Here is a 24682-nt window from a genome sequence, read left to right as displayed (position 1 = left end):
TTCTCCACCAACAAGGACCTTCTCCCAACCATCATCTCCACCACCCCAGACCTTCTCCCACCCATGGTCCCCATCACCATCCATCATCTCCATTGACCAGGTCCTTCTCCTAACCATGGTCCCCATCATCCATCCATCATCTCCATCAACCAGCCATTGTCCCCATCACCCATCATCATCTCCATCAACCAGGACCTTCTTCCAGCCATGGTCCCCACCACGCATCCATCATCTCCATTGACCAGGACCTTCTCCCAGCCATCATCTCCACCACCCCAGACCTTCTCCCACCCATTGCCTCCATCACCCATCCATCATCTCCATTGACCAGCCATGGTCCCCATCACCCACCCATCATCTCCATCAACCAGGACCTTCTCCCACCCATCATCCATTCATCATGTCCACCACCCCAGACCTTCTCCCACCATTGTCCCCATCACCCATCCATCATCTCCACCACCCTGGACCTTCTCCCAGCCATGGTCCCCATCACCCACCCATCATGTCCACCACCCCAGACCTTCTAACTATGGTTCCCATCACCCATCCATCATCTCCATCAACCAGGACCTTCTCCCACCATTGTCCCCATCACCCATCCATCATCTCCATCGAGGACCTTCTCCCACCCATCACCCATTCATCATCTCCACCACCCCAGACCTTCTCCCACCATTGTCCCCATCATCCATTCATCATCTCCACCACCCCAGACCTTCTCCCACCATTGTCCCCATCACGTATCCATCATCTCCATCACCCCAGACCTTCTCCCACCCATGGTCCCCATCACCCACCCACCATCTCCACCACCCCAGACCTTCTCCCACCCACCATCTCCACCACCCCAAACCTTCTCCCACCCCACCACCACCTCCTGCTGCTCCCAGACCTGGTTGTAGAGGCTGTTCTGACACTGCTGCACGTCCCTCAGGAAGAGGTGGAAGACGTGGGACTGCACCAGGAGCTCCCTCCTCATCTCCCAGCTCTGCAGGAGCTTCCCCCAGCCCGCGTCCAGCTTCTGCAGCCACTGCTGGAGGGACAGGTAGGGCACCTCCATCTCCTCCAGGGCCAGCAGCTCGCTGGCCGCCTGGATCTTGGCGTAGTCCTCCTCGTAGCCGTTGATCTCCTCCTTGAGGGCCACGTGCACGTTCAGCAGCCTCTCGGCCTCGGCCAAGCTGTCGGGGACCTCCTCGGAGCCCACGGCCGCTTGGGTCTTCACCAGCCACGCCAAGAAGTTGTCCAGGTCCTGGATGAACTGCTGGAGGCGGCCGGCGATGGTCAAGGTGTCCTCGCAGCCCTGGAGGGCCCTCTTGAGGTTGTCCCACTCCTCGCTGATCTCCTCGAAGGGCAGCAGGATCTCCAGGGCGCGGCCGGGGTGGGCGGCGGCCAAGGCCTCGCCCTCCTGCTGGAGCTCCACCAGCCGCGGCTCCAGGACCACCAGGGCGGCCTCCATGGTGGACAGGCGGCGCTGCAGGGCCAGGACCCCGCCCAGGTCGCTGCCGCCGGACTGGGTGGCCTCGATGGCTTTCCTCTTCTCCCGCACCTGCGCCTTCATCTCGCTGCACTCCAGGAGGAAGTTCTGGATCTTCAGCACGGAGCTCAGCTGGCTCTTCTTGCTCTCCACCAGCTCCACCACCCGGTTCCAGCTGGGGACGGGGACAGGAGTGGGGTGAGGCCCTGCCGGAGCTGGGATGGGGCCCACCAGGATCAGGGATGGGCTGGGAATGGTGGCCTGGAGACCTGGACCCCATGGGGACATCCCACCACTGGAGATCCCCACAGGATCCTGGGGCCCACCAGGATCAGGGATGGGCTGGGAATGGTGGCCTGGAGACATGGACCCCATGGGGACATCTCACCACTGGAGAATCACGGGTTGGGGGTCACACAAATCTCACCCCACCAAGGAGATCTCAAGAAGGTTGAGACTCATTTTCAGAGCTCCAGGATGGGCTTGGACCATTGTCCTGGAGGAACATCTCACCACTGGAGATCCCCACAGGATCCTGGGGCCCACCAGGATCAGGGATGGGCTGGGAATGGTGGCCTGGAGACCTGGACCCCATGGGGACGTCCCACCACGGGAGATCCACAGGTTTTGGGGTCTCCAGGCAGCCCCACACAAAGCTGCCCCCACCAAGGAGACCTCAAGAAGGTTGAGATCATTTCAGGACCCCCAGGATGGGCTTGGACCATTGTCCTGGAGAGGCAGAACCCATGGGGACATCTCACCACTGGAGAACCACGGGTTGGGGGTCACACAAAGCTGCCCCCACCAAGGAGATCTCAAGAAGGTTGAGATCATTTCAGGAGCCCCAGGATGGGCTTGGACCATTGTCCTGGAGAGGCGGAACCCATGGGGACATCTCACCACTGGAGAACCACAGGTTTTGGGGTCTCCAGGCAGCCCCACACACAAAGCTGCCCCCACCAAGGAGATCTCAAGAAGGTTGAGATCATTTCAGGGCACCCAGGATGGGCTTGGACCATTCCTGGACACCTGGACCCCACAGGGACATCCCACCACTGGAGAGGTGGAACCCATGGGGACGTCCCACCACTGGAGAACCACGGGTTGGGGGTCACACAAATCTCACCCCACCAAGGAGACCTCAAGAAGGTTGAGATCATTTCAGGACGCCCAGGATGGGCTTGGACCATTCCTGGACACCTGGACCCCACAGGGACATCCCACCACTGGAGAGGTGGAACCCATGGGGACATCTCACCACTGGAGAACCACGGGTTGGGGTCACACAAAGCTGCCCCCACCAAGGAGACCTCAAGAAGGTTGAGATCATTTCAGGACCTCCAGGATGGGCTTGGACCATTCCTGGACCCCACAGGGACATCCCACCACTGGAGAGCCACAGGCTGAGAGTCTCCAACCCCACCAACAGAGACCCCAAGAAGGTTGAGATCATTTCAGGACGCCCAGGATGGGCTTGGACCATTGTCCTGGAGGAACATCTCACCACTGGAGATCCCCACAGGATCCTGGGGCCCACCAGGATCAGGGATGGGCTGGGAATGGTGGCCTGGAGACCTGGACCCCATGGGGACGTCCCACCATGGGAGATCCACAGGTTGGGGGTCTCCAGGCAGCCCCACACAAAGCTGTCCCCACCAAGGAGACCTCAAGAAGGTTGAGACTCATTTTCAGACCTCCAGGATGGGCTTGGACCATTCCTGGACACCTGGACCCCACAGGGACATCCCACCACTGGAGAGGTGGAACCCATGGGGACGTCCCACCACTGGAGAACCACGGGTTGGGGGTCACACCAATCTCCCCCCACCAAGGAGATCTCAAGAAGGTTGAGATCATTTCAGGATGCCCAGGATGGGCTTGGACCATTGTCCTGGACCCCACAGGGACATCCCACCACTGGAGAGCCACAGGCTGAGAGTCTCCAACCCCACCAAGAGAGACCCCAAGAAGGTCAAGGTCCACCTTGGACCATGCCCGTACCGGCTGTTGAGGTGGTCCTGGCAGGAGCGGACCTCATCTGAGCTGGGGTGGCCACCATCCACCAGCTGCTGCACCACCTGGTTGACGTCCAGGATGCGCCCCATGACGCTGTTCATCTCCTGGTCCAGGCTCTCAAACCTGCGCAGAAGGACACGGGCGGGTCCACCACAGCACGGAGAACCTCGGCCACCCGAGGAAACCTCGGCCACCCGGCCCCGCCCCACCTGTGCTGCACCACCTCGACCTCATCCAGCTCCTCGGGCACCTCCATCTTCTCCAGCCACTGCTCCTTCTCGTCCACCCACACCTCGCAGGCGTGCACCTCGCTGAACATGCGGTAGACGGCCAGCGCGTCCTGCAGCCACTGCGTCCTCAGCACGGCCACCTCGGCCACCTCGCCGTAGAGCTGCTCCACCTCCACCACGCGGATCTGGATGTCCACGCCCTGCCGGTGGTCGGGGGCCAGCAGCGCCAGCTGCTTGCGCAGGGCCAGGACGGCGGCGCGGTGCTTCTCCACCTCGTCCACCACGGCGCGGTGCTTGCGCAGCAGGGCCTGGCTGGAGTAGTCGTCGTGGCCGAAGTCGTCGCTGGACACGATGCGGTAGATGTCCTGCAGCCAGGCCACCAGGTCGTCCGTCTCGGCGCTGAACTGGAAGAAGTTCAAGGCGTCCTCCAGGCGCTGCTGGTGGAGCCCCGTGATCTCCTCCAGCTTCTTCCACCTCAAGCAGACTTCTCGCATCTTCTCCTGGATGCCCACGGAGCTGAAGGACTTCTTGGCCAGGATCTTCTCGCCTTTCTTCATGGTCTGGTGGAGCAGAGCCCGGCGGTTGCCCAGCTCGCCCAGCATGGTCTTGTGTTTGTTGGTCAAGGTCAGGACGCTGCTGAGGTCGCGGCCGCAGCTCTTGGCCGCCAGGATCTTCTCCTTCTCGCGGATCCAGGCCTCGGCCTCCTCCATCTCCTGGAAGAAGGTCCAGAGCTGGCGCGAGTCCTCCAGCTCCTTCCTCCTCTTGGCCGCCAGCTCCTCCAGCTCCTCCAGGCACGTCTGGACGTGGTTGACGCGGTTGCAGATGATCTGGGGGTCGCAGGGTTGGTAGCCTGGGCCGGGAGAAGGGGCTCAGATGGTGGCACCGGGTGGCCGAGGGTCACCGGCCACGGAGGTGTCCAAGGAAGGACCGGAGGTGGCGCTTTGGGCTCTGGTTGGACTCAAAGATCTCAGAGGGTTTGTCCAACCTCAGGGGTTCTGTGGGGACTCTTGTAGGTGGCCCACCAAGACCTTGGCTTGACCTCTCCATGGCCCACCAAGACCTTGGGTTGACCTCTCCATGGCCCACCAGGACCTTGGACCCTTCCATGGCCCACCAGGACCTTGGCTTGACCTCTCCATGGCCCACCAGGACCTTGGGTTGACCCCTTCCATGGCCCACCAGGACCTTGGGTTGACCCTTCCATGGCCCACCAGGACCTTGGGTTGACCTCTCCATGGCCCACCAGGACCTTGGGTGGACCTTTCCGTGGCCCACCAGGACCTTGGGTTGACCTCTCCATGGCCCACCAAGACCTTGGGTTGACCCTTCCATGGCCCACCAGGACCTTGGGTTGACCTTTCCGTGGCCCACCAGGACCTTGGCTTGACCTCTCCATGGCCCACCAGGACCTTGGGTTGACCTCTCCATGGCCCACCAGGACCTTGGGTTGACCTCTCCATGGCCCACCAGGACCTTGGGTTGACCTTTCCATGATCTACCCAAAACCTTGGGTTGACCTCTCCATGGCCCACCAGGACCTTGGGTTGACCCTTCCATGGCCCACCAGGACCTTGGGTTGACCTTTCCATGGCCCACCAGGACCTTGGGTTCACCCTTCCATGGCCCACCAGGACCTTGGGTTGACCCCTCCATGGCCCACCAGGACCTTGGGTTGACCCTTCCATGGCCCACCAGGACCTTGGCTTGACCTTTCCATGGCCCACCAGGACCTTGGGTTGACCTCTCCATGGCCCACCAGGACCTTAGGTTGACCTCTCCATGGCCCACCAGGACCTTGGGTTGACCTTTCCGTGGTCCACCAGGACCTTGGGTTGACCTCTCCATGGCCCACCAGGACCTTGGGTTGACCTTCCCATGGCCCACCAGGACCTTGGGTTGACCCTTCCACGATCTACCAAAACCTTGGGTTGACCTTTCCATGGGCCACCAAGATCATGGATTGAACCTCCCACGGTCCAACAAAACCTCAGCTGACCTCTCCATAGCCCACCAAAACCTTGGTTGACCCTTCCACAGCCTACCAAGATCTTGAATGGCCCTTCCATGGCCCATCCAGACCCTTCCTGACCCTCCCATGGTCCATCAAGACCTTGCCTGACCCTCCCATGGTCCATCAGGACCTTGGCTGACCCTCCATGGTCCATCAAGACCTTGCCTGACCTTCCATGGTCCATCAAGATCATGGCTGACCCTCCCATGGTCCATCAAGACCTTGCCTGACCTTCCATGGTCCATCAAAGCCATGCATGACCTTCCATGATCCATCAAGGCCATGCCTGACCCTCCCAAGGTCCATCAAGGCCATGCCTGACCCTCCCATGGTCCATCAAGACCTTGCCTGACCCTCCCATGGTCCATCAAGACCTTGCCTGACCCTCCATGGTCCATCAAGAGCTTGCCTGACCCTTCCATGGTCCATCAAGACCTTGGCTGACCCTCCCATGGTCCATCAAAACCATGCCTGACCCTCCCATGGTCCATCAAGACCTTGGCTGACCCTCCATGGTCCATCAGGACCTTCCCTGACCCTCCCATGGTCCATCAAGACCTTTCCTGACCCTCCCATGGTCCATCAGGACCATCCTGACCCTCCCATGGTCCATCAAGACCTTGGCTGACCCTCCATGGTCCATCAAGACCTTGCCTGACCCTCCCATGGTCCATCAAGATCATGCCTGACCCTCCCATGGTCCATCAAGACCTTTCCTGACCTCCCATGGTCCATCAAGACCTTGCCTGACCCTCCATGGTCCATCAAGACCTTGGCTGACCCTCCCATGGTCCATCAAGACCCTTCCTGACCCTCCATGGTCCATCAAGACCTTTCCTGACCCTCCATGGTCCATCAAGACCTTTCCCGACCTTCCATGGTCCATCAAGACCATGCCTGACCCTCCATGGTCCATCAAGACCTTTCCTGACCCTCCCATGGTCCATCAAGACCTTTCCTGACCCTCCATGGTCCATCAAGACCTTTCCTGACCCTCCATGGTCCATCAAGACCTTTCCCGACCTCCCATGGTCCATCAGGCCCTTCCCAAGGCCAAACACCCCCTGGTCACCCACCCTGGTGGCCCCCGTTACCCTCCAGCTCCGAGAACTTGAGCGCGGCGGCGTTGAGGGCCTGGACGCGCTCGGTCTGCGCCGAGATGTCGGCCTCCAGCAGCCCGTGCTTCTGCAGGAGGTCCTCAACCTCCAGCAGATGCTTCCCCAGATCCTTGGAGACCAGAAGAACCTGCAGGGGGAACACCCAAACGGCGTCACCCGGGCGCCGCTGCCGGAATTTTTGCCGGCGCCGCCCGAGATCTCCTGCGGCGGCGCCGCACCTGCATCTCCTCCATCCAGTCGATCATGTAGACCATCTCCTGGAAGATCTTCTGCAGGGCCAGGTTCTGCTCGAGGCGGGCGCGGCGGGCGCGCACCAGCTCGGTCAGCAGCGCCCACTGGCGCAGGATGTTGTCCTTCTGCGCGCCGATGCGCCGCGTGTCGTAGTAGCCCTCGGACTCCATCTCCAGGGCCAGCTCCACCACCACCTGGATGCGCTCCTGGTACGAGGAGATGTCGGCCTCGATGGCCTCGTGCTTCTTCATGGCCGCCTCCACCGCCGGCAGGTCGTAGCCGAAGTTGTCCTGAAGGGGGAGATGGAGAATGGTGGGGTGGGGTCCTCAGCGGGCAAGGAGGAGGTTGTGGAGGTCCCACCAGCCCTCCATGGTCAAGGAGGAGGTTGAGGAGGTCCCACCAGAGCTCCATGGTCAATGAGGAGGTTGTGGAGGTCCCACCAGAGCTCCATGGTCAATGAGGAGGTTGAGGAGGTCCCACCAGAGCTCCATGGTCAAGGAGGTCCCACCAGCCCTCCATGGTCAATGAGGAGGTTGAGGAGGTCCCACCAGCCCTCCATGGTCAATGAGAAGGTCCCACCAGCCCTCCATGGTCAATGAGGAGCCCAATGAGGTCCAATCTCCTCTCCATGATCAAGGAGGTCCCACCAGTCCACCATAATCAAGGAGGTTCCACCAGACCTCCATAATCAAGGAGGTCCAACCCCCTCTCTGTGGTCAATGAGGAGGTCGAGGAGGTTCCACCAGCCCTCCATGGTCAATGAGGAGCCCAATGAGGTCCAACCCCCTCTCTGTGGTCAATGAGGAGGTCGAGGAGGTTCCACCAGCCCTCCATGGTCAAGGAGAAACTCAGAAGGTCCAACCACCCCTCGCCTGGTCAAGGAGGCCCCACCACCTCTCCATGGCCAATGAGGACACCAATGATGTCCAACCCCCTCTCCATGCTCAAGGAGGCCCCACCACCTCTCCATGGCCAATGAGGACACCAATGAGGTCCAACCCCCTCTCCATGCTCAAGGAGGCCCCACCACCTCTCCATGGCCAACGAGGAGCCCAATGATGTCCAACCCCCTCTCCACGCTCAAGGAGGAGGTCAGAGATGTCCAACCACCCCTCGCCTGCTCAAGGAGGACCCCGATGAGTTCCCACCATCCACAACGAGGTCCCCCCACCCATCCACACCACGCTCCTCACCCCCACCCCGCCCAGGGACTGTCCCAGCCCCAGGCCCCACCTGCGAGACCAGGCGCTGGTTCTCGTTGAGCCACGTCTCCCTCATCACGGCCTTGTGGTCGAAGCGCTGGGCCAGCAGCTCCAGCTTCTCCTGCCGGATCAGCTCGTTCCTCAGGGCCGCCTCCCGCTCGTGCTCCGCCTTCTCCAGGCAGGTCCAGGCCTGGTGGGTGGGGACACGGGGTCACGGGGGGGTGCCCAACGCCGGCGGGGCGTGGTGGGACTCCATCTCCACGTGCTCACCTTGTTGATGTCGGAGATGCTCTTGCCCTCGCTGGGCACGTAGAGCTTGCGGTTGGTGGCGCGGAGTTTGCTCTGGATGGTGAAGAGCAGCACCTCGAGGTTCCCCTTCTCCTGGAACCTGCGGGGTGGCACCGGTGGGGAGGTCCCTGTCACCGCCAGCGCGAGCCGGGACGTCACCACCACCCCTGTGGTCACCACCAAGAGCTGGGACATCACCACCGCCCCTGTGGTCACCACCAAGAGCTGGGACATCACCACCATCCCTGTGGTCACCACCGTGAGCTGGGACATCACCACCGTCCCTGTGGTCACCACCATGGGCTGGGACATCACCACCATCCCTGTGGTCACCACCGTGAGCTGGGACATCACCACCATCCCTGTGGTCACCACCATCACCACCAGTTTGGGTGAAGTGGGACCTCCTCACCACCACCTTGAGGTGGGACCTCACCACCTCCTGGCACCATCCATGGCCAGTTTGGGTGAAGTGGGACCTCCCCATCACCACCACCTTGAGGTGGGACCTCCTCACCACCTCTCAGGTCCCATCCACCACCAGTTTGGGTGGAACTGGGACCTCTCCACCACCACCCTGACCATGACCACCACCATCACCACCACCCATGTCCCACTGCCCCCAGTTTGGCTTGAACTGTGACCTGCCCACCACCACCGTGACCATGACCACCACCCATGTCCCACTGCCCCCAGTTTGGGTGGAACTGGGACCTCTCCATCACCACCATGACCATGACCACCACCACCATCACCACCCATGTCCCACTGCCCCCAGTTTGGGTTGAACTGGGACCTCTCCATCACCACCATGACCATGACCACCACCATCACCACCACCACCCATGTCCCACTGCCCCCAGTTTGGGCTGAAGTGAAACCTCTCCACCACCACCATGACCATGACCACCACCATGACCACCACCACCCAAGTCCCACTGCCACCAGTTTGGGCTGAAGTGGGACCTCCTCAACACCACCACGATGAACTGGGACCTCCTCACCACCCCTCAGGTCCCATCCACCACCAGTTTGGGTGGAACTGGGACCTCTCCACCACCACCCCGACCATGACCACCCATGTCCCACTGCCACCAGTTTGGGTTGAACTGGGACCTGCCCACCACCACCATGACCATGACCACCACCACCATCACCACCCATGTCCCACTGCCACCAGTTTGGGCTGAAGTGAAACCTCTCCATCACCACCATGACCATGACCACCACCATGACCATGACCACCACCCATGTCCCAGTGCCACCAGTTTGGGTGGAACTGGGACCTCTCCACCACCACCCTGACCATGACCACCACCATGACCATGACCACCACCCATGTCCCAGTGCCCCCAGTTTGGCTTGAACTGTGACCTGCCCACCACCACCACCACCACCACCACCAGGCTGAGGTCCCACCCCACCAGCAGCCCCGCAGGAGGTCCTCACTTGACCGGTTTCTCCAGGGTGCAGAAGGCGGTGAAGGCCTGGAGCTGCTGCTGGACGCCGGTCAGCGAGTTGGCGAACTTCTGGTTGGTGATGATGGTGATGGTGTGGTGGATCCAGGCCAGCAGCTCGGCCGCCAGCGCCTCGTAGCGCGCCGTGATGGCCGCGATCTCCATCACCTGGTCCAGCACCTGGTGGGGTTTGGGGTGGGCTTGGAGGTCCTGCAGGAACCCCCCCGAGAACCACCTGCGGCCGGAGGGGTCACCAGGGTCCGGCCAGGCTGGTGGGTGGACAAGGGATGGACAAAGGGATGGACAGAGGGATGGACAAGGGATGGAGAAGGGATGGACAAGGGATGGACAGAGGGTGGATAAAGGATGGAGAAGGGATGGACAAAGGGATGGACAAAGGGATGGACAGAGGGATGGACAAGGGATGGACAAGGGATGGACAAAGGGATGGACAAAGGGATGGACAAGGGATGGACAAAGGGATGGACAGAGGGATGGACAGAGGGATGGACACAGGGATGGACAAGGGATGGACAGAGGGATGGACAAGGGATGGACAGAGGAATGGACAGAGGGATGGACACAGGGATGGACAGAAGGATGGACAGAGGGACGGACAAAGGGATGGACAAAGGATGGACAAGGGATGGACAAAGGGATGGACAAAGGGATGGACAAAGGGATGGACAGAGGGATGGACAAAGGCATGGACAGAGGGATGGACAAAGGATGGACAAGGGATGGACAAAGGATGGACAAGGGATGGAGAAGGGATGGACAAAGGGATGGACAAAGGATGGACAGAGGGTGGACAAGGGATGGACAAGGGATGGACAGAGGGATGGAGAAGGGATGGAGAAGGGATGGACAGAGGGATGGACAAAGGGATGGACAGAGGGATGGACAAAGGGATGGGACATCCATGGACAGAGGGATGGACAGAAGGATGGACAGAAGGATGGACAGAGGGAGGATGGGACATCCAGGGACAATGGGGTGGACAGAAGGATGGACAGAGGGATGGACAGAAGGATGGACAGAGGGATGATGGGACATCCAGGGACAATGGGGTGGACAGAAGGATGGACAGAGGGATGGACAGAGGAAGGATGGGACATCCAGGGACAATGGGGTGGACAGAAGGATGGACAGAAGGATGGACAGAGGGATGGACAGAGGGAGGATGGGACACCCAGGGACAATGGGGTGGGCCCCCCATGGAGCTGGGGATGGAGACCCCCAGGACCTGGGTCCAGCCCCACCTTCCCGATGCGCTTCCTCCACCGCCAGCGCCTTCATCTTGGAGAAGTAGTGGTAGAAGGACACCACGTAGGTGATGATGGACTTCTCATCGGGGTCCTCCATGTTGACATCTGCTGGGGAGGGCAGAAGGTCAGGACCCCACCCCACATCTCCAGCCCAGGAGCACCAGGGATGGTCCCACCAACGCCGGGCTGATCCATCAACCTTGGCCCTTCCCAAGGAACAAAAAAAACCTCGCTCCCAAAAAAAACCCGGGCGGTGGAGATGACCCCACCCCGCGTGGCCGGACAGACGGACGGACGGACGGACAGATGGACAGAGGGACAGACCCCACGCGTACCCTCGGGGTCCAGCAGCTTGCTGAGCCCCAGGTGCTGCTCGGCCGTGTTGAAGGCCTGCTGGAGGTTGTAGGTGGCGTTGGACTTGGTCAGCTTGTGGAAGTCGATGAGATCCGGCCTGGGGTGGGGTGGACACGGTGACCTCGACCTCGTCCCCCAAACCCTCAGAGGGTGACCCCAACATCCAGGAGGTCCCTCCCGTGTCCACCCCGCCGGCGCTGACCGGTGCCTGTGGATGAGGGCGTTGAAGGCCAGGCCGTCCCTCCAGCTGGTGGTGAAGTTCTGGATGTTGACCTCAGGGTAGCTGTGGAGGACACCGGGGGTCACCGGGGCTCACCGGACCTCCTGGAGGGGTCCACGCCACCACCTGAGGTCCTCACCCCGCCGTCTTCATCTGGCACCAGAGCAGCAGCGCGTCCTTGGCCGAGCGCGTCTCCCGGTTGTCCTCGGTCTTGATCTTGATCACCTGGATCTGGGGGAGGAACGGTCAGGAGACACGCGGAGGTGGAGGAGGACAGGAGGAGCACGTGGAGAGGAGCCTGGTGGCACCTGGAAGCGGAGGATGATGGTCCAGATGAGGCCGAGGGTCAGGCGGTGGTTGCCGTCCACGATGTCGTGGGAGCCGACGTTCTCCAGGTGCACGCGCTGCTCCTTGAGGAACTGCAGGGCCTTGTCCACGTTCTCCAGGGAGTGGATGCGCATCCGGCCCCGCGTCGGCTTGGGCTGCGGGGACACGGGGACACCTGGCTTGGACAGGGTCCTGCCACCCCACCCCACCAGAGCTGGTCCCAAACTGGGGGTGGTGGGAGCTGGGGGTGGTGGGGAGGTCCCAGTTCCACCCAAACTGGGGATGGTGGGAGGAGCTGGGGGTGGTGGGGAGGTCCCAGTTCCACCCAGACCGGGGGAGCTGCTCATGGCAATGGTGATGGTGGTGGTGATGATGATGCTGGTGGTGATGATGATGGTGGTGGTGATGATGATGATGCTCATGAAGATGATGGTGCTGCTCACGGTGATGGCGACAATCACCTTCATGATGATGATGATGATGATGATGGTGATGATGGTGATCCTCATAATGACGGTCATGGTGATGATGATGATGATGCCAGTGCTGGTGGTGATGATGATGATGCTGGTGGTGATGATGGTGATGGTGGTGGTTGTGGTGATGATGGTGGTGGTGATGATGATGGTGGTGGTGATGATGCTCATGAAGATGATGGTGCTGCTCACGGTGATGGCGACAATCACCATGATGATGATGATGATGATGATGATGGTGATGATGATGATCCTCATAATGACGGTCATGGTGATGATGATGATGATGCCAGTGCTGGTGGTGATGATGATGATGCTGGTGGTGATGATGGTGGTGGTGATGATGATGATGATGATGATGATGCTCATGAAGACGATGATGCTGCTCACAGTGATGGTGACAATCACCATGATGATGATGATGATGATGATGATCCTCATAATGATGGTCATGGAGATGATGATGGTGATGATGATGATGATGATGATGATGATGGTGATGATGATGGTGATGATGATGATCCTCATAATGACGGTCATGGAGATGATGATGGTGATGATGGTGGTGGTGATGATGCTGATGGTGGTGGTGGTGATGATGCTCATGAAGACAATGATGCTACTCTTGGCGATGGCGACAATCACCACGATGATGATGGTGATCATGATGGTAGATGATGATGATGATGATGATGATGATCCTCATAATGACGGTCATGGAGATGATGATGGTGATGATGATGATAATGATCCTCATAATGATGGCCATGGAAATGATGATGATGATGATGATGATGATGCCAATGCTGGTGGTGATGATGATAACGATGCTCATGATGACACTCATGGAGATGATGATGAAGATGATGATGATAGTAGAGGAGAATGATGATGATGATGATGATGACAGCGAGGATGCCACTCGTGCTGTTGATGACGATGCCACTCATCACGATGATGATGACAATCATGACAAAATGACGATGATGATGATGATGATGATGCCACCACTCATGGCAACGATGACAGTAGAGGATGATGACGATGATGATGATGGCAATGACGATGATGATGAAGGTGATAGAGAACGATGATAATGATGACGACGACGATGATGATGATGATGCCACTCATGGCAATGATAACAGTAGGGGATGACAATGATGACGATGATGATGACGATGATGATGATGGTGATAGAGAATGATGATGATGATGATGATGATGATGATGATGATGATGATGATGACGGCAACGCTGACAGCAGAAGATGACAATGACGACGATGATGATGATGACGATGATGATGATGATGATGCCACTCATGGCAATGATAACAGTAGGGGATGACAATGACGATGATGATGACAATGATGATGATGATGCCACCACTCATGGCAATGCTGACAGCAGAAGATGACAATGATGATGATGACGATGACAACGATGATGACAAAGGTGATAGAGAATGATGATGATGATGATGACGTCAACGCTGACAGCAGAAGACGACAATGACAATGATGATGAAGGTGATAGAGAATGACGACGATGATGATGATGACGGCAACGCCGACGGCAGAAGATGACAATGACAACGATGACGATGACAATGACGATGATGAAGGTGACAGAGAATGATGACAACGATGATGATGATGACGGCAACGCCGACGGCAGAAGACGACAATGACGATGACGACGATGACGACGAAGGCGCCGCGTGGGTCTCCTCACCAGGGTCTCCCCGGAGAGCACCTCGAGCAGCCGCGTCAGCACGAAGCCGTCGCGCAGGTCCGAGTACAGGTCCCCGACGCGGCAGGCGGCGCGCGCCAGGTGGGCGTTCACCCACTTGGTGAAGGTCTTCTTCTGCACCGCGTCCCGCTCGTCTGGGGGGCACCGAGGTCACCCCAAATCCACCCAAATTCACCCAAAATCTACCCCAAATCCACCCCAAAACCACCCTGAGATCCCAAAACCACCCTGAGATCCCAAATCCACCCCAAATCCACCCTGAGATCCCCATGGGACTCAGGAGCCTCCAGGTGGGCGTTCACCCCCTTGGTCAAGGTCTTCTTCTGCACCATGTCCTGCTTGTCCGGGGGGGCATGGAGGTCACCCCAAATCCACCCAAAATCCACCTCAAAACCACCCCAAAACCACCCCAAATCCAGCCTGAGATCCCAAATCCACCCCAAATCCAGCCTGAGATCCCCATGGGACTCAGGAGCCTCCAGGTGGGTGTTCACCCCCTTGGTCAAGGTCTTCTTCTGCAATGGGTCCTGATCATCTGGGGGGCACTGAGATCACCCCAAAACCACCCAAATTTTTGGGGGAATATTTTGATTTTTTGGGGGCGATCCGAGGCTTTTGGGGTTTTTTTTTCACGGGTGAATCTGGGAATTTTCGGGGGAATATTTTGATTTTTTGGGGGTGATCCGAGGCTTTTGGGGTTTTTTTTTGAGGGGTGAATCTGGGAATTTTCGGGGGAATATTTTGATTTTTTGGGGGCGATCCGAGGCTTTTGGGGTTTTTTTTTTTTTGAGGGGTGAATCTGGGAATTTTTGGGGGAATATTTTGATTTTTTGGGGGCGATCCGAGGCTTTTGGGTTTTTTTTTTCCGAGGGGTGAATCTGGGAATTTTTGGGGGAATATTTTGATTTTTTGGGGATGATCCGAGGCTTTTGGGTTTTTTTTTCCGAGGGGTGAATCTGGGAATTTTTGGGGGAATATTTTGATTTTTTGGGGGCGATCCAATGCTTTTGGGGTTTTTTTTTTCATGGGTGAATCTGGGAATTTTTGGGGGAATATTTTGATTTTTTGGGGGCGATCCGATGCTTTTGGGGTTTTTTTTTTTTTTGAGGGGTGAATCTGGGAATTTTCGGGGGAATATTTTGATTTTTTGGGGCGATCCAATGCTTTTGGGGTTTTTTTTCGAGGGGTGAATCTGGGAATTTTTGGGGGAATATTTTGATTTTTTGGGGGCGATCCAAGGCTTTTGGGTTTTTTTTTTCGAGGGGTGAATCTGGGAATTTTTGGGGGAATATTTTGATTTTTTGGGGGCAATCCGAGGCTTTCGGGGTTTTTTTTTTCATGGGTGAATCTGGGAATTTTTGGGGGAATATTTTGATTTTTTGGGGGCGATCCAAGGCTTTTGGGGTTTCTTTTTTTTCGAGGGGGGAATCTGGGAATTTTCAGGGGAATATTTTGATTTTTTGGGGGCGATCCAAGGCTTTTGGGGTTTCTTTTCCGAGGGGTGAATCTGGGAATTTTTGGGGGAATATTTTGATTTTTTGGGGTGATCTGAGGCTTTTGGGGTTTTTTTTGAGGGGTGAATCTGGGAATTTTTGGGGGAATATTTTGATTTTTTGGGGGCGATCCGAGGCTTTCGGGGTTTTTTTTTTCATGGGTGAATCTGGGAATTTTTGGGGGAATATTTTGATTTTTTGGGGGCGATCCAAGGCTTTTGGGGTTTCTTTTTTTTCGAGGGGTGAATCTGGGAATTTTCAGGGGAATATTTTGATTTTTTGGGGGCAATCTGAGGCTTTTGGGGTTTTTGTTTCACGGGTGAATCTGGGAATTTTCGGGGGAATATTTTGATTTTTTGGGGGCGATCCGAGGCTTTTGGTTTTTTTTTTGAGGGGTGAATCTGGGAATTTTTGGGGGAATATTTTGATTTTTTGGGGGCGATCCAAGGCTTTTGGGGTTTTTTTTTCACTGGTGAATCTGGGAATTTTTGGGGGAATATTTTGATTTTTTGGGGGCGATCCGAGGCTTTTGGGTTGTTTTTTTTTTTGAGGGGTGAATCTGGGAATTTTTGGGGGAATATTTTGATTTTTTGGGGGCGATCCAAGGCTTTTGGGGTTTTTTTTTCACGGGTGAATCTGGGAATTTTTGGGGGAATATTTTGATTTTTTGGGGGCGATCCAAGGCTTTTGGTTTTTTTTTTTTTTTGAGGGGTGAATCTGGGAATTTTCGGGGGAATATTTTGATTTTTTGGGGCGATCCAATGCTTTTGGGGTTTTTTTTTGAGGGGTGAATCTGGGAATTTTTGGGGGAATATTTTGATTTTTTGGGGGTGATCCGAGGCTTTTGGGTTTTTTTTTTTCACGGGTGAATCTGGGAATTTTTGGGGGAATATTTTGATTTTTTGGGGGCAATCCGAGGCTTTTGGGTTTTTTTTTTTTTGAGGGGTGAATCTGGGAATTTTTGGGGGAATATTTTGATTTTTTGGGGGTGATCCAAGGCTTTTGGGGTTTTTTTTTCATGGGTGAATCTGGGAATTTTTGGGGGAATATTTTGATTTTTTGGGGGCGATCCGAGGCTTTTGGGGTTTTTTTTTCCGAGGGGTGAATCTGGGAATTTTTGGGGGAATATTTTGATTTTTTGGGGGCGATCCAAGGCTTTTGGGGTTTTTTTTTTTTTGAGGGGTGAATCTGGGAATTTTCGGGGGAATATTTTGATTTTTTTGGGGGCAATCCAAGGCTTTTAGGGTTTTTTTTTTCACGGGTGAATCTGGGAATTTTTGGGGGAATATTTTGATTTTTTGGGAGCGATCCGAGGCTTTTGGGGTTTTTTTCCGAGGGGTGAATCTGGGAATTTTTGGGGGAATATTTTGATTTTTTGGGGGCGATCCAAGGCTTTTGGGTTTTTTTTTTTCGAGGGGTGAATCTGGGAATTTTTGGGGGAATATTTTGATTTTTTGGGAGCGATCCGAGGCTTTTGGGGTTTTTTTTTCGAGGGGTGAATCTGGGAATTTTTGGGGGAATATTTTGATTTTTTGGGAGCGATCCGAGGCTATTGGGGTTTTTTTTTCATGGGTGAATCTGGGAATTTTTGGGGGAATATTTTGATTTTTTGGGGGCAATCCAAGGCTTTTGGGGTTTTTTTTTCACGGGTGAATCTGGGAATTTTTGGGGGAATATTTTGATTTTTTGGGGACGATCCGAGGCTTTTGGGGTTTTTTTTTTCATGGGTGAATCTGGGAATTTTTGGGGGAATATTTTGATTTTTTGGGGGCGATCCAAGGCTTTTGGGTTTTTTTTTTTCAAGGGGTGAATCTGGGAATTTTTGGGGGAATATTTTGATTTTTTGGGGGCGATCCAAGGCTTTTGGGTTTTTTTTTTGAGGGGTGAATCTGGGAATTTTTGGGGGAATATTTTGATTTTTTGGGGGCGATCCGAGGCTTTTGGGTTTTTTTTCGAAGCATGAATCTGGGAATTTTTGGGGGAATATTTTGATTTTTTGGGGGCGATCCGAGGCTTTTGGGGTTTTTTTTTTGAGGGGTGAATCTGGGAATTTTTGGGGGAATATTTTGATTTTTTGGGGGCGATCCGAGGCTTTTGGGTTTTTTTTTCCACGGGTGAATCTGGGAATTTTTGGGGGAATATTTTGATTTTTTGGGGGCGATCCGAGGCTTTTGGGGGTTTTTTTTCCGAGGGGTGAATCTGGGAATTTTTGGGGGAATATTTTGATTTTTTGGGGGCCATCCAAGGCTTTTGGGGTTTTTTTTCGAAGCATGAATCTGGGAATTTTTGGGGGAATATTTTGATTTTTTGGGGGCGATCCGAGGCTTTTTGGGTTTTTTTTTTTGAGGGGTGAATCTGGGAATTTTTGGGGGAATATTTTGATTTTTTGGGGGCGATCCGAGGCTTTTGGGGTTTTTTTTTCGAGGGGTGAATCTGGGAATTTTTGGGGGAATATTTTGATTTTTTGGGGGCGATCCGAGCCTTTTAGGGTTTTTTTTTTTGAGGGGTGAATCTGGGAATTTTTGGGGGAATATTTTGATTTTTTGGGGGCGATCCGAGGCTTTTAGGGTTTTTTTTTCACGGCTGAACCTGGGAATTTTTGGGGGAATATTTTGATTTTTTGGGGGCAATCCGAGGCTTTTGGGTTTTTTTTTTCACGGCTGAACCTGGGAATTTTTGGGGGAATATTTTGATTTTTTGGGGGCGATCCGAGGCTTTTGGGTTTTTTTTGTTTTTTGAGGGGTGAATCTGGGAATTTTTGGGGGAATATTTTGATTTTTTGGGGTCGATCCGAGGCTTTTGGGGTTTTTTTTTTTTGAGGGGTGAATCTAGGAATTTTCGGGGGAATATTTTGATTTTTTGGGGGCGATCCAATGCTTTTGGGGTTTTTTTTTTCATGGGTGAATCTGGGAATTTTTGGGGGAATATTTTGATTTTTTGGGAGCGATCCGAGGCTTTTGGGTTTTTTTTTCCACGGGTGAATCTGGGAATTTTTGGGGGAATATTTTGATTTTTTGGGGGCGATCCGAGGCTTTTGGGGGTTTTTTTTTCATGGGTGAATCTGGGAATTTTTGGGGGAATATTTTGATTTTTTGGGGGCGATCCAAGGCTATTGGGGTTTTTTTTCGAGGGGTGAATCTGGGAATTTTCGGGGGAATATTTTGATTTTTTGGGGGCGATCCAAGGCTTTTGGGTTTTTTTTTTTCACAGGTGAATCTGGGAATTTTTGGGGGAATATTTTGATTTTTTGGGGGTGATCCAAGGCTTTTGGGGTTTTTTTTCGAGGGGTGAATCTGGGAATTTTTGGGGGAATATTTTGATTTTTTGGGGTTTTTTTTGGTCTTCACTCACCAGCCAAGGCCTTGATCCGGGAGCACTCGAAGATTTTGGGGTCCCCCCAGGCTCGGGGGTCCTGGGGGGGGTCCCAGGGGCCGTTGTTGTTGTTGGGGGGAGGGGCGGCCTCCACATTGTCCAGCTCGGCCGCCATGGGGGGGAGGGGTCCCCAAAATTGGGGAGGGGTCCCCAAAATTGGGGAGGGGTCCCACAACGAGCTCGGGGGGTGGGGCCTGGAAGAGATTTTGGGGGGGGGGGGGGTTCAGGTTTTTGACCCCTGAGTTGGTTTAGGGGGGGCTGAGAACCCCAAAATTCAATGAGACCCCTCCCCAAAATTCAATGAGACCCCAAAATCCATTCAGGATCTCCCCCAAGACCCCCAAAATTCAATGAGACCCCAAAATCCATTCAGGATCAACCCAGAGACCCCCAAAATCCCCCCTGAGACCCCCAAAATTCAATGAGACCCCTCCCCAAAATTCAATGAGACCCCCAAAATCCATTCAGTATCCCCCCCAAAACCCCCAAAATTCCAAAATTCAGTGAGACCCCTCCCCAAAATTCTCTGAGATCCCAAAATCCACTCAGGACCATCTCAGAGACCCCCAAAATCCCTCCTGAGACCCCAAAATTGAATGAGACCCCTCCCCAAAATTCTCTGAGATCCCAAAATCCATTCAGGACCCCCCCAAAATCCTCTGAGAATCCCCAGGACCCCCTCCTAAAACCCCCCTAAAATGCCCCCAAAACCACCCTGGACACCCCAAGAACCGCCCCAAAAATCCCCCAAGACCCCAAAATCCTCCCAGACCTTCAAGACCCCCAAGGACCCCCTAAATCCCCCCAAAATCCCCCGGAAAAACCCTAAAGAGCCCCAAAATCCCACCAGGACCCCCCCAAAATCCCCCAATTCCCCCAAATCCCTTCATAGCCCCCCTAAAACCCCCTCGAGACCCCCGAAGCCCCCCAGAAAAACCCAAGACCCCCAAACCCTCCCCCAAAACCTCTCAAATTTCCCCCAAACCCCTCAAATTCCCCCCAAACCTCCTAAAATTCCTCCCAAATCTCTGAAAATTCCCCCAAAAATCCCCTAAAATTCCCTCCAAATTTCCCAAAATCCCCCCCTAAATCCTCGAAAATTCCCCTAAAATCCATCCCCAAATCCATCCCCAAATCCCCTAAAAATCCCCCAAAATCCCCCCCAAATCCCCCAAAAATCCCCAAAATCCCCAAAATCCCCCTCCCCCCCCCCCAGGCCCGGCCCCTCCCGTCCGTGACCTTGAGAGACCCCCCCTCCCCATCCCCCACCCTCCCCATCCCGGACCCCCCAAATCCGCCCCAAAAATCCCCAAAATCCCCCCCAGGACCCCCCCCCCCCCCAAATCCCCTCATCCCCATCCCCGTCACCTGCCGGGGGCCGGGCAGGGCCGGGAATTCTGGGAATTCTGGGAATTTCGGGAATTCTGGGAATGCGGGGATGGGGGGAGGGGTCCCGGGGTGGGGGTGGGGCTGGGGGGGGGGTCCCGGTTCCCGATTTTTTTGGGGGGGGTGGGGGAGGGGGGGTGGGGGAGGGGTCGCTGCCGCCGCCGCCGCCGCCGCTCCCGCCCCGAGCGCGCGACAGCGCCCGCGCCCCTCCCCCCACCCCGCGCCCCTCCCCCCCCCACCCCCACCCCAGCAGCGGGACACGCCCCTCCCCCACCCCCCAAAAAAATTCTCCCCCCGAAACATTCCCTAAAAAAATTCCCCAAAAAATCCCCCAAAAATTCCAAAAAAATCCCCCAAAAAATTCCCCAAAAAATTCCCAAAAAAATCTCCAAAAATTTCCCAAAAAAATCTCCAAAAATTCCAAAAAAATCCCCCAAAAATTCCCCCCAAAATCTCCAAAAATTCCCCAAAAAATCCAAAAAAATCCCCAAAAATCCCCAAAAAATCCCCAAAAAATTCCCCAAAAATTAAAAAAAATCCCCAAAAATTCCCAAAAAATCCCCAAAAAATTCCCCAAAAATTCCCCAAAAAATCTCCAAAAATTTCCCAAAAAATCCCCCCAAAAATTCCCAAAAAAATAAAAAAAATCTCAAAAAAATTCCCCAAAAAATCCCCCAAAATCCCCCCAAAAATCCCTAAAAATTCCAAAAAAATCCCCAAAAAATTCCCCAAAAATTCCCCAAAAAATCTCCAAAAATTTCCCAAAAAATCCCCCCAAAAATTCCCCAAAAAATAAAAAAATCCCCCAAAATTCCCAAAAAATTCCCAAAAAAATCTCCAAAAATTTCCCAAAAAATCCCCCAAAAATCCCAAAAAAATCCCCAAAAATCCCCAAAATTTCCCAAAAATTAAAAAAAATCAAAAAAAATTCCCCAAAAATCCCCCAAAATTCAAAAAAAAAAAATTCCAAAAAAAAATTCCCCAAAAATTCCCAAAGCGGGATGGAATTTCTCCCTTATCTCCAATTTCCCCTTGATCCCATTATCCCAAATTTCCCCGTTATCCCAAATTTCCCCTTGATCCCAGATTTCCCATTATCCTGGAATTTCTGTTATCCCAGAATTCCCGTTATCCTAAAATTCCCATTATCCCAAATTTCCCTGTTATCCCAAAATTCCCGTTATCCCAACATTCCCGTTATCCCAACATTCCCCTTGATCCCAGAATTCCCGTTATCCTGGAATTCCCGTTATCCCAAAATTCCCATCCTTCTGGAATTTCTGTTATCCCAAAATTCCCATTATCTCAAATTTCCCCTTCTTCCCAGAATTTCCATTATCCCAAACTTCCCTGTTATCCCAAATTTCCTCATTATCCAAAAATTCCCATAATTCTGGAATTTCTGTTATCCCAAATTTCCCCATTGTCCCTAAATTCCCATTATCCCAAAGTTTCCCTTATCCTGGAATTTCTGTTATCCTGGAATTTCCATTATCCAAAAATTCCCATTATTCTGGAATTTCTTTTATCCCAGTTTTTGTCACCGTTATCCCAAAATTCCCATTATCCCAAATTTCCCCTTCATCCCAAAATTCCCATTATCCCAAATTTCCCCGTTATCCCAAATTTCCCCTTGACCCCAGAACTCCCATTATCCCGGATTTTCTGTTATCCCAAAATTCCCATAATTCTGCTGTTCCTGTTATCCCAGAATTCCCACGATCCCAGTTTGTGTCCCCATTATCCCAAAATTCCCATTTTGTTCAGGTATTCCTGTTAGCCCAGAATTCCCATTATTCTGACATTCCAAGTTTTCCTGTTATCCCAGTTCCCCACGATCCCAGTTTCCCCAGTTATCCCAGCATCCCCGTTTTCCCAGCTCCCCATTATCCCAGTTTCCCCCCCATTATCCCAGTTCCCCATTATCCCATTTTTCCCGTTATCCCATTTTTCCCCTTATCCCAGTTTTCCCATTATCCCATTTTTCCCCCCATTATCCCAGTTCCCCCCCATTATCCCAGTTCCCCATTATCCCAGTTCCCCATTATCCCAGTTTCCCCCCCATTATCCCAGTTCCCCCATTATCCCAGTTTTCCCATTATCCCATTTTTCCCGTTATCCCAGTTTCCCCCCCATTATCCCAGTTCCCCCATTATCCCAGTTTCCCCCCCATTATCCCAGTTTTCCCCTTATCCCATTTTTCCCGTTATCCCATTTTTCCCGTTATCCCAGTTTCCCCCCCATTATCCCAGTTTCCCCCCCTACCCCCCGTTATCCTGTGCTCCCCAGTTATCCCAGTTTCCTCACGATGCCTGAGAGACTGGGACAGGCTGGACTGGGATAAACTGGACAGGGATAAACTGGACTGGGACCAAATAGGAACTGGGATCCTATGGAATGGGATAAACTGGACTGGGATAAACTGGACTGGGACCAAATAGGAACTGGGATCCTGTGGACTGGGATAAACTGGACTGGGATAAACTGGACTGGGATAAACTGGACTGGGATCAAATAGGGACTGGGATCCTATGGAAAGGAATAAACTGGAATGGGATAAACTGGACTGGGATAAACTGGACTGGGACCAAATAGGGACTGGGATCCTATGGACTGGGATAAACTGGACTGGGACCAAATAGGGACTGGGATCCTATGGACTGGGATAAACTGGACTGGGATAAACTGGACTGGGATCCTATGGACTGGGATAAACTGGACTGGGATAGCCCAGACTGGGATCCTGTGGACTGGGATTATATGGAACTGGGATCCTGTGGACTGGGATAAACTGGACTGGGACAAACTGGACTGGGATAAACTGGATTGGGATCAAATAGGAACTGGGATCCTATGGAATGGGATAAACTGGACTGGGATAAACTGGACTGGGATCAAATAGGAACTGGGATCCTGTGGACTGGGATAAACTGGACTGGGACAAACTGGACTGGGATAAACTGGATTGGGATCAAATAGGAACTGGGATCCTATGGAATGGGATAAACTGGACTGGGATAAACTGGATTGGGATCAAATAGGAACTGGGATCCTATGGACTGGGATAAACTGGACTGGGATCAAATAGGAACTGGGATCCTATGGAATGGGATAGACTGGACTGGGATAGCCTGGACTGGGATCCTATGGACTGGGATAAACTGGACTGGGACCAAATAGGGACTGGGATCATACGGACTGGGATAAACTGGACTGGGACAAACTGGACTGGGATAAACTGGACTGGGATCCTATGGACTGGGATTATATGGAACTGGGATCCTATGGAATGGGATAAACTGGACTGGGATAAACTGGACTGGGATCCTATGGACTGGGATTATATGGAACTGGGATCCTGTGGACTGGGATAAACTGGACTGGGACCAAATAGGGACCGGAATCCTATGGAATGGAATAAACTGGACTGGGATAAACTGGACTGGGGTCCCATGGAATGGGATAACCTAAACTGGGACAAACTGGACTGGGATAAACTGGACTGGGACCAAATAGGAACTGGGATCCTATGGACTGGGATAAACTGGACTGGGATCAAATAGGGACTGGGATCCTATGGAATGGGATAAACTGGACTGGGATAGCCCAGACTGGGATCCAATGGACTGGGATAAACTGGACTGGGACCAAATGGGAACTGGGATCCTATGGACTGGGATAAACTGGACTGGGATAAACTGGACTGGGATAGCCTGGACTGGGATCCTATGGACTGGGATAAACTGGACTGGGATCCTATGGACTGGGATAACCTAAACTGGGATAAACTGGACTGGGATAAACTGGACTGGGATAGCCTGGACTGGGATCCTATGGACTGGGATAAACTGGACTGGGATCCTATGGACTGGGATAACCTAAACTGGGATAGACTGGACTGGGATAAACTGGACTGGGACCAAATAGGAACTGGGATCCTATGGACTGGGATAGCCTGGACTGGGATAAACTGGACTGGGACCAAATAGGAACTGGGATCC

At 53.9% G+C, this 24682-nt stretch overlaps 1 protein-coding gene across 1 annotated transcript in view; it reads right to left on the bottom strand.

The window, feature by feature from the left end:
* SPTBN4 (spectrin beta, non-erythrocytic 4) overlaps window positions 1-20756 on the bottom strand; it is a 55229-nt gene extending 34473 nt beyond the window's left edge. Inside the window, 17 exon segments of the mRNA XM_077192853.1 lie at window positions 896-1652; window positions 3479-3616; window positions 3703-4573; window positions 6829-6979; window positions 7071-7373; window positions 8317-8475; window positions 8556-8673; window positions 10023-10210; window positions 11293-11308; window positions 11310-11403; window positions 11634-11749; window positions 11855-11935; window positions 12012-12103; window positions 12181-12354; window positions 14413-14564; window positions 19275-19489; window positions 20664-20756. Of these exon segments, the coding sequence (XP_077048968.1) occupies window positions 896-1652; window positions 3479-3616; window positions 3703-4573; window positions 6829-6979; window positions 7071-7373; window positions 8317-8475; window positions 8556-8673; window positions 10023-10210; window positions 11293-11308; window positions 11310-11403; window positions 11634-11749; window positions 11855-11935; window positions 12012-12103; window positions 12181-12354; window positions 14413-14564; window positions 19275-19410 (3546 nt within the window). The 5' untranslated portion in view covers window positions 19411-19489; window positions 20664-20756.
* Between the last annotated feature and the right edge of the window lie 3926 nt (window positions 20757-24682).

Source organism: Agelaius phoeniceus, chromosome 36, assembly GCF_051311805.1.
Source record: "Agelaius phoeniceus isolate bAgePho1 chromosome 36, bAgePho1.hap1, whole genome shotgun sequence".
Lineage (NCBI taxonomy): Eukaryota > Metazoa > Chordata > Aves > Passeriformes > Icteridae > Agelaius > Agelaius phoeniceus.
This window is presented reverse-complemented; position numbering and strand designations above follow the sequence as displayed.